The sequence below is a fragment of the Danio rerio genome, chromosome 17, assembly GCF_049306965.1.
Source record: "Danio rerio strain Tuebingen ecotype United States chromosome 17, GRCz12tu, whole genome shotgun sequence".
Classification (NCBI taxonomy): Eukaryota; Metazoa; Chordata; class Actinopteri; order Cypriniformes; family Danionidae; genus Danio; species Danio rerio.
Window position 1 is genome coordinate 15,858,106 of NC_133192.1, and position 16,519 is coordinate 15,874,624.

Consider the following 16,519-nt stretch of genomic DNA (forward strand, 5'->3'; position numbering starts at 1 on the left):
GTCTGGTGTAAGATAAAGGAGGAGGTTATAATCTTTGAATCCAAAGAATCTTGATGAACTCTGGGAGTCTTGCAAGAACGCTGTCTTTGCCATTCCAGATGGTTTTATTAATATAATTATAATTAATTAATTAATTAAGTTATTGCAGAGATGTATGGATGCAGTTCTCCAAGCTCATGAGAGTCGTAAAATAATCTAGAGGCCTTTGCCTTTCATCTAAGCCAATTCTGATACCAAATGATCAACTAGAAGTCAGGTTATTATTTTTTGTTTCTAAAACTCGGATAGGTGACAAGACTTTTGTCAGGTAGTGTATTATTGCAATTTTAACACTTTTTTTATCAAAATAAGATGGGATTGCACTAATTTATTTATTTATTTTATAACTGATTGCCTTTTGGACTTAAAAACTACTGACATACCTGGTATAAGCATATTATGGTTAAGTTATTTTTTGCCTTTTTACTTCATTTGCATACTTTTGATGTGGTGAAATTAGTTCTCCACAGTATGGAAAATAGTATCGGATACCGATATTTTTCAAGATTTTGCATCGTAGTTGAAAATTCCAGTAATGCGACAACACTACAGTAGTTTATTCAGTTCATTTTAGGAATCACCGAACACAACAATTTCAGTGTAACTCAAATCAAATGCACAGACCATTTCTCCTCAGATGTGAGAATCTACCGGTGTGTTTATTTGCGTATTACTGCCTGTAGATGCTGTAGCTGAGCCATGTTCATACTGCCGCCACCACACACGATCATTACCAGCGGGCCGAGAGGTTTAGGAAGACGTCCCTCATCCTGGAGCCTGTTGACGACACCGCTGTACACTGCAGCCAATGAAGCTCCGCAGGCCAGCTCCACCAACACACGCTCCTCATCTGCATACAGTACACAACAATCCATTGGACTTATTGCTCTTACAGTACTCTTACAAAAATAACCTGTAATATTCCCACATTTTCATGAACAGCAGAATCAAGGATTTTCACCATTAATTTTCAGTAATGCACCTTTGTAATTCACACCCCAGCATATGTAGTGCTATGGAAGTCCTTACTGTACTTAACATTTAACTTAAACTTAATACTTACATTAAAGAGAGTACTTTTTTTTTTTAGGTTTTAAAAAGTCTTGATAAAAGAAATTTGTTGAATTCACTGCTGGTGATATTCAAATGCGATATTCAAAATGATTCTTGCTGTAAATAGGAAAGACAAGATTCACTTTCAAGTTGTTTTGTCTTTTTTTTTTTTTTTGGTGTTGTGCAAAAAACTGCATGAATACAATCCAGTAAATATAATTAGTGTGTTGTTAACAAAAATAAAGAACTGCAAAGGGAAAATTAAGTTTAGAGAAATAAAAATGAAATTTGCAAACAAGAAAAGAAAGGCCCGAGGCTCTGCTTGATTTTTATATCTAATTTATATTATATTTTGCTATATTTCATTTTATAGTATTATTCCTGTGGTAATCTATTGTATCCTTAAGACAAATTATTCCAAGGAAAAAACATGACATGTTCAATACTTATTTTCCCCGCTGAATTTAAGTCATAAACCTAATATTATCGTGGTTACGTGTGATATTACATCCACATTCCTGTAGTATTTACAGAAGGATTTTGAAGAACTCCATGTATTTTTCATGTAATATTCTTGTTGTAATCTGTCATATCAACTTCTGATTCCTGTAGTATTTTTACAGGATTCTGTTGTAATGTTTACAATACTCCTATAAAATTCTTGTGGTAAGATATGGTATTATTTTCAAATCTCTGTAATATTTGTAACAGGATTTTATAGTTCTGTATGTAATATTCCTATAGACCATTTTGAGGGATGTAAACAGTAACAATGGTCCTAACATGTTTCCTGTTATACATTTTTAATTTTCATAGCTTCCAGGAATTCAAAAAACTTGACATATTATGCTTGATAAATAATGCTATGGTAGCTGTTTTAATGTAAAGTTTTGATTGAATTGCCTTTTTTTTTTACAGTTATGAAATAGTTTGATATTAAACAGGAAATGTAAACGGGTCAATGGCATTACTACAATGAAATGGTCTATAGTAGGTCTAATATTTTTGTGGTATTTGGCTATTTTTACATTTATGTAGTATTTAGAATAAGATTTGTTTAGTAATATTTTTAATATTCCTGTGGCAATATGTGGTATTATGTTGTTCACATCTTTCTATTACTTTATGTAAAATCCATGTAATGATATTAGCGATTAACAGTTTTATCGACTCTTAAGCAAAATACAGAATAGAACACAGTATCACTGTACAGAATCAAATACCCTGTTCACAAACACAAAGAAACTAGTCCCCAACTAAAGCATTGTGGTCACAACTTGGCTATAATTAAATTTAAAATACAAAGTCAGAATTTTTCACTCATTGTGAATTTTTCACTCATTTCCAAATACTTTGACCATTTTTTATAGTCCATGTAATGATCTTGTCGTAATGTGTCATAATGCATTGTGTAATATGTGTCATAGTACATATTAGGAATATTATGTACCCCATGCAATATTTCCATAATATTTTTGTGGTAATGTTTTATAATAGATTAACATTTTTGTATTATTTACCTCAGGATTTTACTGTACTCTAGTTAATATTCCTGTAATATTCTTACAAAAAAAACATAGAAAAAGCACATATGGTATCTAATGGTAAATCTGGTACACCAGAAAGAGCTGTTTCCCATTCATGTGTACATTTATGCTGTACTGTATGACAGGATTACCACAGGACACATTTGTAAGGCTATTAAACTGCTTAGTAGCTTCAATCATATTGATAAACTTACCCAGGAACAGTTCCACCGCCTCCAGGGCCTGCAGGTCTGTCACCACCTCTGAAATGACAGTGGGCCGTTTGCCGTACTCAAATGCTTGCTGGCATGCCGTTTTTGCTCCCAAACATACCGCTTGACTAATAGGCAGTGAATTGCATGTGGTTAATTAAACTTAAATTTGACTGGTGTTCATTAATGTGTAATGATTTCTTAACTTGTACCTTGTAATGTCAGGCAGGGTAACTAGATTTTTGGCTTTCAGGGCAACATTGAAACAATCAGCACCTTTGGTCTCCATACACAGGACAGGCACATCGCCCCAGCCCACCTCATCCAGGCCCTCTATCACTCCACAAAACAGACCTCCACCACCTACAGACAGCACTATAAGTCCAGGTCTGGATGGGAGGGAGGCTTTGAGTTCATGCACAATGCTGGAATGTCCTTTCCTAAAGGTTTTGTAAAAATATGTAAAAAAGCATTAAACAGTACATTATCAAATGTTGCAATGACCTTAACTAAAGATTTTAAACTGTATTCAGTTTATATATGACATACAAGTTCATATGTTGATTTCACATACATAAAATATGTCAGATATGCAATATATATTTCAAAATATTGTAAAAATGGCTATTTACATGTGTTTCTTTTTAGCTATTGGAATTATATGTACATATCTGTTCAAATATATTAGTATAACTATATATAAATGTTCACATATGTTTATATATAGCCATATTATATATAAATATTATAGTATTATTATATAATATGGGTGGTTCATGATGCTGTGGCAACCCCAGATAAATAAGGCGACTAAGACTAAGGTGAAGAAAATGTAATGAATTTAATAAATTATTATTATAATGAATTAATGGTTTTATTATTATTATAATTATTATTATTATTATTATCATTTTCATTATTATTATTATTATTATTATTTTTATTATTATTATTATATTAAACATATGTCTAAAATTATCAGATATATGTTTAGATATATGCGTTAGGGCTGCACCATATTTGGAAAAATATGACATTGTGATTTTTATTCTTTCTGTGATATATATTGTGATAAGACTACAAGTTACTTTAAAACAATATAATGTTGCAGACATATATTTTAAATATTGCAAAAATTGTCGTTCACATATATATTTTTCAGAATAAGGACTTTTATGTCTTATGTAATTACCATATATTAGATTTACATCTAGGGCTAGATTTACCTTTTTTGTGTCATGAGCAAAGTAATATAATTTTGAGGCCTCTCTAAACTGAACACATATATTTTGATGCATATTTTATATTTATAGTTAAAGTCTGAATTATTAAACCCCCTGAATTATTAGCCCCTCTGTTTATTTTTTCCCCATTTTCTGTTTAACAAAGATAAGATTTTATCAACACATTTATAAACATATTAGTATTCATAACTAATTTTTAATGACTGAATTATTTTATCTTTGCATTGATGACAGTAAATAATATTTTTCTAGATATTTTTCATCTTCTATACAGCTTAATGTGACATTTAAAGGCTTACCTAGGTTAATTAGGTTAGCTAGGCAGGTTAGGGGCAAGTTATTGTATAACAATGGTTTGTTCTGTAGACTATCGAAAAAATATATAGCTGAAAGGGGCTAATAATTTGACCTTAAAATGGATTTTGAAAAAATAGGAACTGCTTTTATTCTAGCCAAAATAAAACAAATAAGACTTTCTCGAGAGAAAAAAATATTATCAGTCATACTGTGAAAATTTCCTCACTTTGTTAAATATCATTTAGGAAATAATTTTAAAAAAAATCAAAGGGGGTTTAATAATTCTGATTTCAACTGTATATTCATGCAATATGTTTTAGATCTTTTCTTTAATATAACAATTGTCTTAAAATCTTTCAGCATTAAAATAAATAATTTAATGTGTTATTAATAATATAATCTGTTATTGGGCCCCCTGAATGTGCATAGGTATTTGCCTAGAATGCAAGGGGGCTTTACAGGATAAAGTCACTTAAAAACATTCAATATCTACTGTACAAACTCACCAAACCAGAGGTTGGTTGAATGGGTGTATTACAGTAAGACCTTCACTTTCAGCCAATCGTAGGGCCTCTGCATTTGCATCATCCCATACCTACAATATGACAAAGATTTCCCTTGTAAAACCTTGATAAGACCTGGAAACAAATGCATGAATGACAACTGTGATCTTGCCTTGCCCACAGCTTTGACCGTAGCTCCCTGGTCTTTAAGTTTCTGAGCTACAAGTTCAGGTGTCGATAATGGTAAAACAATAGTGGCTGGTAGGTTAAGTTTTCTTGCTGCATATGCTGTGGCCATTCCAGCATTACCACCTATAAGTACATACAGGGACAGAAAAAAAAAGAGTAATATGTAATTTGTATCATGGAATGATGTTAAACGCAATACTGACAATTTTGTTTAACAAAAGTGTAAAGAGACAGTTCACTCAAAATGAAATTTTATACACCTAAAGTGGTTCTGAAAAACGTTTTTGGACAGAATAAACATGTAGTGTTAATTTGCTCCTATAGAAGTAGGTGAACAAGTCACATCTTGGATAGCCTGTATACAAGTAAATTCACAGCGTAAACTTTCATTTTGGGTTGAACAAATGGCTCAATATACCAGAAACGTACATTTTTACTTAAAAAAGTGTGACAGGGTCTGACATTTAGCTTGTCATCCTCAAAAAAAGCATACAAATAAATAATTATAGAATTAAATAAATAGTTTTAATTTTATTTGCATAAGTAAATTGTTGAGGGTCATATATATTTGCAAACATTCTGTATTTGCACATATTCACCTAATAAAACAAAATAAAAATCATATAAAAACAAGCATAAAATCGTACAATTCAATGATAGAACGCATCTTTGATCACTGTCAGCTTCTACTCCGTCAAACAATGTCACTTCTGAGTCATAGCCTTACAAGTGTATTGCATGCATTATACTCTGTATATACATGTTTCTTTTCAGCTATTGGAATTATATGTACATATATGTTCAAATAAATTAGTATAATTATATATAAATGTTCATATATTTTTATATATAGCCATTTTATATATAAATATTATAGTATTATTATATAATACGGGCAGTTCATTATGATGTGGCAACCCCAGATAAATAAGGCGACTAAAACTAAGGCAAAGAAAATTTTATGAATTTAATAAATAATTATTATAATGAATTAAGGGTTTTATTATTATTTTTATCATATTAAACATATGTCTAAAAATATTAGATAAATGTTTAGATATACGTGTTAAGGCAGCAACATATTTGGAAAAATATGACACTGCGATATTTATTCTTTCTGTGATATATTGCCATAAGACTACAAGTTACTATAAAGCAATATAATGTTGCAGACATATATTTTAAATATTGCAAAATTGCCGTTCACATATCTATTTTTCAGAATAGGAACTCTGTATATACTTCCCAGAGATGTACATTTTTCTGGACCATTTTTGAATGACAGCATTCATGGAAGAGAGCATGGTTATTACTTGAAAAGTTTAGCATGTCCAATAAAATAAGAAAGATACATTTTACCATTTTGCATAATGTATATCCTACAAATTCCCATATTGCTAATTATTTTGATATATCTAATTCGTGTACTGTCTGCAATTCACATGAAGAGACTTTATTTCACTTATTTTGTAGTTACATTCATGTTAAACTTCTTTGGAACAACAATATTTTTTATTTATCGTCCTTATTTAAATATTATTTAAATATATCTATAAAAGATAGGTTTCTATAATAAATATAGATATAATAAATATATCTATAAAAGATATATTTCTGTATTTCTCTGGTAATGATCATGCTCTCAATCTTATTGTAAATTGTTTATACACAAAAATAAGTTCCTAAAGGAAATAACTAGATTTAATACTTTTCTTGATGAAATTTCATTCAATATTGAATTTCTTAAGCTTATTAATAATGAGATGAATACGTTATTTAAAGCTTATGATATTCTTTTTTCTTAATGATTGATGCTTTCACTTCAATACAGTGATTTTATTTTTTTAAGATTCAATTAAAAAAATGTATTGCACACATATGTCAAATTTAATGCAAAAGTGACAGGACTGACAGAAACATGGGGACAATCGTAAATGTATTTGTATTATATATTTGCCGCTTTTTTTTTTGTAGAATTATTTATCATTTTTTGTTGTTAATCAATCGATGTGAATGATAACAACTTAAACTTGCTATTTTTGAAGTATTTCTTCCTAAAAGACAGTTTTTAGCAATAACAAAACTATTATAGCTGTAGGTTCAATTGGGCTGAGGACAAGGACAATGACAGAGTTTGTACATTAAAGTGTTTTAAATAAAGAAAAAAACCTAAGAAACAAATGAATGACATATTCCTTTACAGAACAGCTCACAGAAATCAAAAATCAGTCCATTTTAGAAATTTTTGGGATGAAATACTTTTAATTCACTGTAAATTTTTCTATTTTAGGTACAGATAATGTACGTCTCTGGTGGAATGAGCCAAAGAAACATCTATACACGAATGGAAAAAAACGAATGTTCATCATTTCACTCACCTGAAGAACAAATTACACCTCTAGACTTATTAGAGCTTGCAACCTTATAAATGAATAAAAACATATTGTTATTTTTTGTACTCCTGGAAAAAAATATGCAGTTCTTCCTAGAGGACACCAGAGGGTAGTGCGAACACACTATACAGGCCTGAACGTGCTCCGAACGTATTAAAATTTAATAATGTAAACTAATTTTAAAATACGTAATGGGTGACATTTATATACAGTTATATGTTTTTCAAGAAATTTGGTTCTTAACTTTTAGAAACAAGCAACATTTTTCCTCACATTTTGACACATGTATCCTATTCCACGGATTTTGAAGGAACCGGCGGGCTGTGAGCTCTCCATCTTCAGATACACGGTGCTACCCACCAACTTGGACATGCCCGTGCTCTCGAGAAGTGGGGTGACGACGTGAAATCCATTTTGCTTTGACATTTTTTCCTCAAAATGTTCTGCAATGCAAACAGATAAGAAGGGAGAGAGAGCAAACAACAATGTCCCATTACGGTTGGTAAACAACCTTAGCACAAACTGACGAACATAAAACATGATCGATTTCGCGCGCTTTTCATCTCAAGTCTGAGTTTTACACATAAAAAGTACAATGTCTTACTTGTTAATTTGCTGTTTGATAGTCCACTCACCTATTCCGTTGCTAGACGATTCTCTTTAGCATGAGCACTGCCGAGGAGCTCAAAGTTCATTTGCTGACAATAAAGCAATCGGGCACTAATGAACTAATGTCCAAAGATGCTAGATAAACCTCAACAGCTTGCGAAATTATGTAATGTAGGGTAAACTTGGGTTATTCATTTATGAGAAACTGTTCTCAAAGATATCGTAAAAGTAACGTAAAACAGTCTGGGATAGTGCTTAACTTGCATTTAATATTATGTTTATAGTCATACTGATTGCTAACAGTTGTCCACCTCGATAAACATAGGATTTTATAGTCAAACTATAGTAATGAAACAAAACAATGAGAAAAAAACTTAGTAGCCTATCAGTAATGTGCATATCGAACTACACAACAAGGCCATCATTATATATATTGATATTTCAAGACTAAACCCCCAAAGGCATTTTACTTGTGCTCAGTACACAGCATCACTATAAAACACATGCTTTGAAAAATAGAGCCAGTACAACTTATGACTTTGTCCCAATGTGGAAATTTTATTGTGCACATATACATGACATTACATAAACTGCTCTTGTATGGCAGCACAAACACTCGGCAGATCCTGGCTCTTTTGGCAGCCATAAAAGCTTATATCAAGCTGTTTAAAGAATTTCTTTTTACTTCCATTAAATAAAGAACCCTTAAAAGGGAATCATGTAGCATAAAAAAATATCAAGCCTGACTTAAATTAAGCATAGGAATATGCTATAGGTTTTGTGTGATATGTTGACAGTATCCCCTGTTGAAGAACAGCCACTGTATTAGTCATGTCATCAGTTTTCTTCCAGCACCCAAGTCACAAATGACTACACAATTTCACCTCCTCAAGCCCATATAATCCTCAACACACACAAACATACATACATACATGTTTCCATAACAGGCCACTTCCTTATCATCCATCAGTAGCTTGACCAGCCTCAAGGCCTCTTTGTAAACACTTTCCAGCACCTTCCTTCCTTTTCCCTGAATCAGCGACTTCCTAACCGTGGGAAATGAAACTTCAGTTCCATTGGTTTCCTCTTTGCCTGATAATACCCACAGAGCACGAAACATTGGAATCCAAGACCGCATACTCTGTCACCAACTCTTATCATCATGTCACATGCACTTCCCACTCTTACAGAACACATCCCACTCTGAAACACTCACAAACGCACACATACTCAGGAGGTCTGTGCTGTGGAAGAGGACAGAATAGCTAACATGTTCCTCAACAGAGATATGGGTGAGAGGGACACTGCAAAAACAACACATCATAGTGACGAATAAATCTGGGATGCAAACAGAAGACCACTGAATTCCCCGCTCATGGGTAAATCCATCTTGTCCGACACCAGACGTGCTCCATCATCTTGCCACCCCTGTGGGCTCTGTGTTGTGGTGACGGCAAAGACAGGGCAGGGCAGCATCCCACAGTTTCATGCCAAGTGCTGTGTATAATACTGTCTCTTCAGGCCATCTATGCCAAAGAACGTTGCCTGGGTTTGATTCTTGGGTACAGCTGGAAAAACAAGAATGAACAGCAACTTCCAAATTAAGAAGATACTTTGCAAACTATTTACAACTTCCTAATTAAAATTTGAACAAAATATTTTAATGCACAAAATTAGGGCTGCACAATATTGGGATAAATTGCAATATGAATACTACTGATGGGTCATTCTTTTTTAAAAATTTTTTGGGGGGGGGGTTTACCTTTAATGTAAAGGACAGTAGAGATTATCGACAGGAAAGCATAGGGAGCAGAGGGGAAGGATCGGCATAGGACCGTGAGGTGGGAATTGAACTCGGGTCGCCGTGAGCACCGCAGTGCATGTGTCGATGCCCTAACCACTACACCACTGGTGCCGACGTGATATGTCGTTCTTGAACTATTTGGTTATTTTGAGAAAATCTTTGTACAACTCGAGAACAATGTGTCCTTTCAGAGTAATTTGTCCATTTGCGCATGTCCCCATTCGTGCAGGTGGAGTAGAAGATTGGTTCCTTTTTTGAGTCTTCTATCGGTCATCTATAGCTCTTCTATAAGTCATTCATTCATCACGTGAAAGACAGAAGCCAATCATATGCATTTAGAGCCGGAAAAAGATTTGATCTGTTCATTTCTCGAGTCCTCATTTTTAGTTGTTCTTTCATCTTGTGAATGATAGAAGCCAAAAGTATATATTTAGAGCCGGAAAAAGATTTGATTCGTTCATCTCAAGTCCTAGGTTTGAGTTATTCATTCATCACATGAAAGACAGAAGTCAATCATATGCATTTAGAGTCGGAAAAAGATTTGATTCGTTCATCTCTCAAGTCCTAGGTTTGAGTAATTAATTCTTCATGTGAAAGACAGAAGTCAATTATATGCATTTAGAGCAGAGAAATTATCTGATCCGTTCGTTTCTCGAGTCTTTGATTTGAGTCATCTCTCTTCACATGCTGTCACGTGATGAATGAATGACTCAATAACCAGAAGACTCTAAAGGTGAACTAAACTTGGCTCTTTTCAGCTCAGACTGTGTGCATTGGTTAAGACTGTCAGTGTAAAGTGAACAAACTACTCAAATTTATAGACATGTCAGAAGAGGTGACCTGACATAATAGACTTAAGACTAGGTAAACAGTATATAATTGTTTTTTTCTTTCTTATAGCACTCTAGTTATGACTTGTTTGTAGTGTGATCAACGTTTGGTGTAGTGGTAGATGCGTTTGGAAGCAACTTTAATCATTTTAATAGTATTTTAGCGAAATTAACTAAATGACTTGAAAAAAGATGTTCATCTCACTGAACGAGACTCAAGGGTCAGAGTCAGTAAAATAATCCGAACTGCCCATCACTTCTAAATACAATTTTACCAGATGACTTGAATAGCTAATTCTTAGAAAGAATTTATTATTTTATAATTATTTGGGTGATTTTGAAATAAAGCTACAAACTTTTTTACAAAATTTTTTCTGCCTGAACTTGCTTGAAATGCATGTCTCACAGTCCATAAAAACACATGCAAATGATAACCTTTCTCTCTATTATGGTTAAACTTTGCAATGTCTCCAGAAATCACATGTGTTCTAAATTGTGGTGCCCAGTCAATAATTATCCCATCTTGAAATGGCACATACTGTAACTGTGGATGTGCACATTGCATTGTTGATGCTGAAATGATATTTTGTGCAGCCCTAGAGCAAAGAAATAAATGAGCTTATGCAGATATCTTACCCCTAACAAGTTGCGTGGTACATAGCCCTCTTTGTCATTTACTTTGGCCCACCACCATTCTGTCTCGCTGTCGTCCCTACGACTCATTATAGTGAGAGCATCACCTTCACGAAAAGACAGCTCATCTGCACTTTGAGCTTCATAGTCCCACAGGGCATAAACAGTCCCTTTATTCATTACCCCCAGTTTCTCCTGCACACCTGGAATAAAAAGAAAAACTTAGCTTTAAAAATCAGGAACCGTTATGAAACTACACCCTTAACAATAAGTATAAAAAATGTTTTTGGAAATTACCGTAAAGAAACTGAGAGCACTGGACATAACCTTCCTCCATCTCTTCACACTTGTCTGCTGCCGTCTCCACGTCACTGATAGTAGTGGCAAAAATGGCAGCTCCAGATTCCACCAGCAATTTACAAAGATGAACATTGTTGCATGAAGCTGCACAATGAAGGGGTGTCCTGGTCACAAGAGAGATCATAAATTAGAAACTAACGACATCGCTTTATAGGTAAAAAATTTGTTTGTACAAAATAAAATGAAAACATCAAGTATTCTTTAATACAGGCAAATTTCAGGAGGTAAACTATCAGAAAAGGTGATACTCCTTACCATCCATCGCTATCAGCTGCATTAACGTTGACCCCAAAATCCAGCAGGAATTTTACAATATGGTGATGACCTGCACATACCGAATTATGGAGAGGGGTGATACCTTCATCATTTGGTGTGCTAGGATTTTCCACCTGAGGATGGAGTCAAAACAAATTGAGAAGAAATTAACTTAAGGTCAAGTATACAGTGTGTACTTAAGGTGTGAGGTGCATTTGGCAGCTAAATTGTACCTCATAGATAATCCTTTGCACCAAATCAAACTCGCCCTCCAAAGATGCATCCAAAAGTAGTGCAAGAGGATTGAATTTGACCCTCAAGCCATGACCTGTCCTCTCAGAACCAGGCTTCTTCAAGTTGGTACGCTTGACCTGTGACATAAAATATTAGTTTCGTTTTCACATTTTGAAGACTAACATTTAAAACTACATGAATACAATGAATAAGTGTTATATTAGATAAAGAGGGTACATCTACATCTAGACAACATGCTATCGCAAACTCACGGTAGATAAACCAGGAGACATTCCCGACTGTGCTGTGATGTCTTCCTCTGCAGGGGAGTGGGGTTCTGGTACTGAACTAGGTTGTGTGTCCGTGACATTTGTGTGGTTGTTGTTATGATTGTCCTCATGGGTGTCTTTAAGAGAATGTTCTAAGGCATCAGCAGACTGGGCACCCCCTGAGTCACTAGAAAGATGTGTCAACTTGTTCTCATTGTCATCAGCTGTAGGAGACACAGAAGCGGTGGGAGGAGGAACCATTACCAGCTCTGCTGAAGGCTCAACTAACATGCTTGACTCCATCAGGTTCCCATTAGCTGTGTCTACATTGCCCAAAGCAGTGGCCATGTAGTTCAGAGGACTGTCAGGCTGGTAGAAGGGTGTACCACCTACTCCACTCTCAATACCCCCTGCAAGGGTGTTGAATCGTTGGTACAGGAGCTTCTGGATGTTAGGCCCACTGGGGCCTTCTGGTTCTGTGATGGAGCTTCTCTTCTTCAGTGGTCGGGGAGCATTGGATAACTTCCTTCTTAGCACCTCCAAATCAATGTCACTTTGGTAACGGAGAGGGGAGTGGGCAACAGGGGTCAGCTTGGTAGGGCTGAGAGGGCGAGGGATGTTTTCCACACTAGAAGGAGGTAAGGGATGGTTCTCTTGGGCTGCCTCTCTGTCTGTCTCATCTGTGGATGACTGCTGGTAGAGTGGAACTGGAGACGGAGAGGTGGAGCCTGGTAGGACTGGTTTTCCATATACTGTAAGAAAATTAAAATAAATAAAGTTTAAAATAAGGAAACGTGTAGTCTAAGCTAATTTCCTGCTTAGCTGCAACTGCATCTTACCTGCTTTAACAGCAGTTCTGCTGCTACCGGAGTAGTTTTTGGCTGTAGGCTGCTGCAGGTACATATTGTAGATTGAGCTGGAGTTCATCGTGGCAGGGCCCTTCCTTGGAGATTGGGGCCTGGAACCTCTGTCTGGAATAAAGGGACGCACCGCAACAGCAAGAGGAGGTTCTGTTCTCTCACCGTGAGGAAAAAGAGCTGACCCAGGCGTAGGACTGGGAGGCACAGTAATCCGCTGTTGGATTTGTTGTGAAGTGGAACCAGAGGTGGGGGGTGCTCTCTGCCAACCTAGGGTGCCAGGAGCAGAGCGGGGCAAAGAGCTGGTAGCACAGACTGTGGAGTGATGGCCTGCACTGGGATAGGTTCCATAGATGGGTGGAGGCTGCTTAGACAATGCTGTTACTGTCCCTAAGAGCTTAGGGGCTTCCTGTAAAGAGACAACACCACGAGTTAAGCATGGACAAGACTCAAATACGTCTTTTAGAAGAGGCTCTAAGGAGACTGTTAAATCTCACCTTGTCTGAGGTACCCATCTTGCTGGTATGATCTAGGTTTGCGTCTTTCCAATCTGGAGGTTTTAGAGGAACCCTATTACTGCTGAAGGAGGGCCAGATTGCATCATTTGCTGTTGGGAGCACAGCAGTATTAGTTACAAAGGAAGAGACTGAGACGTATATGTTCTTTCTTCAGTCAGCCTCATTATGACAGACTGACCTGCTCATTGGGTCATTAAAGCAGGAGATGAGTCTCAAACAAGACTACACTCACTTCTCTGACCCCTGTGACATCAGGGCACTTCTAATCAGGTGTTTGAGTGGGGTATATTTCTGTCCTGTCCTCTGCTCAGATCCAGCTCTCTTTGGGTTAAATGGATTACTAAGCCTATGTGTCCAAGTCCACTGCGCTGCTTGTCAAAGCCATGGGCGATGACGCATGTTTATCCCATCCGTCTGACAGACACGCTATCAAACTCACTGGCTGAGTCCCACAATGAAGAAATGCAGTGAAGCAAATGACTATAATACTACATCAACAAATATGAGTTTTATTTTCTCTAAATAGGTCAAAATCTTCCAGCGATTAACGGTGGTTAATGTTGAATGTAGCCCTTTGTTATGTATCCTTAAGGCAATACTTACATCTTCATGACTACTTACAAAAATAAACATTGTTACATAACTGCTACTTTTTTCAGTTGAGAACTGTCTTGTGAATCCAACTTTAGCTTCTACTGGACTACTATACAGTAAGTGTACTTATTAAGTGTGCTTTGAAGAATAATGAGTGCAGCTTAAATTGTCAATGCACTTTATGTTTGCCGGTACTCGTTTAGCCAAGGCATTATGTATAGGACTTTCTCTGTTGTCTACTGACAACCTTAGTGCAAGATGATTTTTTTACGATTTATTATTTCAGTGTGAGTGAATAATTGATCAATTAATTCTGGAGTTGTTAAATATACCTGTTCTACACCATAAATCTTTTTTTTTTTTTTTAAAGCAAACACAAGGAAATGTCTATATTGTGTAACCCTTTTTATGCATTCTGATCAAAGATTTCCTTGTGCCTGAAAAACTCACTAGAAAAACAGTCGGAGTCTGGCCCATTGCTAGGCTCTGAGGATGGCACCAGAGGGTCCACTATGATGTCTAAGTCTGAGACCTTCCATGGGCCTGCAGGCATCCTCACCCTGTCTTCCTCTGTCCCGCCGCCCCAACATATGTGACACACAAGCATGACAAACGAATAGGGGAAGGAGAAGAAAAGATGACAGACATGAGAAAATGGAAAAGCATGTTAGCAATTAAAGGCTGGATGAAAAACAAAGATGTTTTAGTATGACATTAATGAGAATATCTAAATAAAGATATGTTTCAAAACTTGGTGCTTATGAACTCTCCCTTTTAGATGGAAAGCGATATTGGGATTCTTTATCCAACTAGATGTTAACGCTTATGACGTCAAGAATGACAAAGACTTCAAATCAGAAAAATGAAAGAGGCGTAGAAAGATATTTCAAATGAGATGAATGATTTCACAGTGGTGGTGTGAAAGAAGATTCATTTTCGCAAGGAGAGCCGGTGAGCAGCTTTCTGCTGCTGAGTGATGGATATCCACACAAGCTTAATGACACTATACATCTATCATAACTGATACAGCAGTATCTTCCTGAATGGGGTCATGACCCTTGTAAACCCATTTGATGTGCACCATTTTTACCACAGAGATCTTTTATATGGATATTTTTTATGTGTAAGAATATCAAGAGGGTTCTCGGATACACATTCACCCCTTGACAAATCTACAGACATCCTTCAAAATTTTCGGTTACAGTGCTAGAAAGCTGCAAGCACAAAAGTAAAGCATGGTCAAAGAATAGGAGACTGACCTGATTTGGAACGAGCATGGTTGACTGTGGAAAAAGAGTGTGGCTTCAAGGGCTCTGGAGGTAAAGTGTAACCTTCCTTTCTTCCAGGCACTGGGACCTGGATGTAGGGACAGACCGCTGCCACCCGCCCTGAACTGCCAGGGGTAGGCTGAGGGGAGGGAGGACCATTCATTCGGCCGAGCTACAGAGAAGAAAAATGGTCACTCAATCCACAAGTTTGCAATAAATGGTTTGTTACTACAATTCTATTCTTTACTCTTATGCATTTGCAGTATATAGGCCCTTGAATGTGGGTTCCCATGTGAAAAGTCATACTTTGGTCTGAAACATTTTTAATTAGGTTTAAATGAATAATCAATTCCAGGGTACAGCGCATCCGGAAAAAAATTCATAGCGCTTCACTTTTCCCACATTTTTTTATGTTGCAGCCTTATTCCAAAATGGATTAAATTCTTTTTTCCCCAAAATTATACACACAGTACCCCATAATGACAATGTGAAAAAGAAATTTTGAAATTGTTGCAAATTTATAAAAATGAAAAAACCCTCAAAAAAAAAATCACATGTACATAATTATTCACAGCCTTTGCTCTAGACTTTGTTGATGCACCTTTGGCAGCAATTACAGCCTCAAGTCTTTTTAAATATGATGCGACAAGCTTGACACACCTGTCTTTGGGGTTTTTGCCCATTCCTCTTTGCAGTACCTCTCAAGCTCTATCAGGTTGGATGGGAAGCAACGGTGTACAGCCATTTACAGATCATTATCAGATTTTTCAGAGATGTTCAACAGGATTTTGGTCTGGGTTCTGGCTGGGCCACTCAAGGACATTCACTGAGT

General features: G+C 35.9%; 2 protein-coding genes across 25 annotated transcripts in view; both read right to left on the minus strand.

Annotated features, from left to right (window-relative positions):
* Positions 1-209: 209 nt before the first annotated feature.
* Positions 210-8,157, minus strand: sdsl (serine dehydratase-like). 2 transcript variants are annotated; one of them, NM_001327936.1, is made up of 8 exons: positions 8,092-8,157; positions 7,730-7,899; positions 7,442-7,484; positions 5,047-5,186; positions 4,878-4,966; positions 3,043-3,270; positions 2,834-2,958; positions 210-889 (listed from the first exon to the last, which is right to left on the minus strand). In NM_001327936.1, exons 2-8 carry the CDS (start codon positions 7,880-7,882, stop codon positions 699-701), a joined length of 969 nt encoding a protein of 322 aa, NP_001314865.1. In that variant the 5' UTR covers positions 7,883-7,899; positions 8,092-8,157; the 3' UTR covers positions 210-698. The 2 variants fall into 2 exon arrangements, with proteins under 2 accessions (NP_001314865.1, XP_021322879.1); XM_021467204.2 differs by having other exon boundaries at positions 576-889; positions 8,061-8,133.
* A 439-nt stretch (positions 8,158-8,596) lies between these two features.
* The window catches only part of ppp1r13ba (protein phosphatase 1, regulatory subunit 13Ba), a 77,491-nt gene continuing 69,568 nt past the window's right edge, over positions 8,597-16,519 (minus strand). For 12 of the 23 annotated variants that reach the window (XM_073927361.1, XM_009292888.4, XM_073927366.1 and 9 more), the window contains 10 exons: positions 15,679-15,859; positions 14,870-14,989; positions 13,805-13,914; positions 13,290-13,716; positions 12,454-13,202; positions 12,181-12,318; positions 11,948-12,081; positions 11,630-11,796; positions 11,336-11,535; positions 8,597-9,633 (listed from right to left, as the gene is read on the minus strand). In XM_073927361.1, coding sequence (XP_073783462.1) covers positions 9,592-9,633; positions 11,336-11,535; positions 11,630-11,796; positions 11,948-12,081; positions 12,181-12,318; positions 12,454-13,202; positions 13,290-13,716; positions 13,805-13,914; positions 14,870-14,989; positions 15,679-15,859 — 2,268 coding nt within the window. In that variant the 3' untranslated portion in view covers positions 8,597-9,591. The remainder of the gene's footprint in view (positions 9,634-11,335; positions 11,536-11,629; positions 11,797-11,947; positions 12,082-12,180; positions 12,319-12,453; positions 13,203-13,289; positions 13,717-13,804; positions 13,915-14,869; positions 14,990-15,678; positions 15,860-16,519) is intronic. The other 11 variants (XM_073927365.1, XM_073927364.1, XM_073927362.1 and 8 more) reach the window with 2 other exon arrangements.

Excerpts from the sequence above, each read along its gene's own strand:
- sdsl (NM_001327936.1), bottom strand. The coding sequence starts at position 7,882 with ATGTCAAAGCAAAATGGATTTCACGTCGTCACCCCACTTCTCGAGAGC. Across the intron at positions 7,485-7,729 it reads TAGGATACATGTGTCAAAAT|GTTGCAAGCTCTAATAAGTC; the intron begins GTGAGGAAAAAT and ends TTCATTTATAAG. Across the intron at positions 2,959-3,042 it reads ACCCTGCCTGACATTACAAG|TCAAGCGGTATGTTTGGGAG; the intron begins GTACAAGTTAAG and ends ACTGCCTATTAG.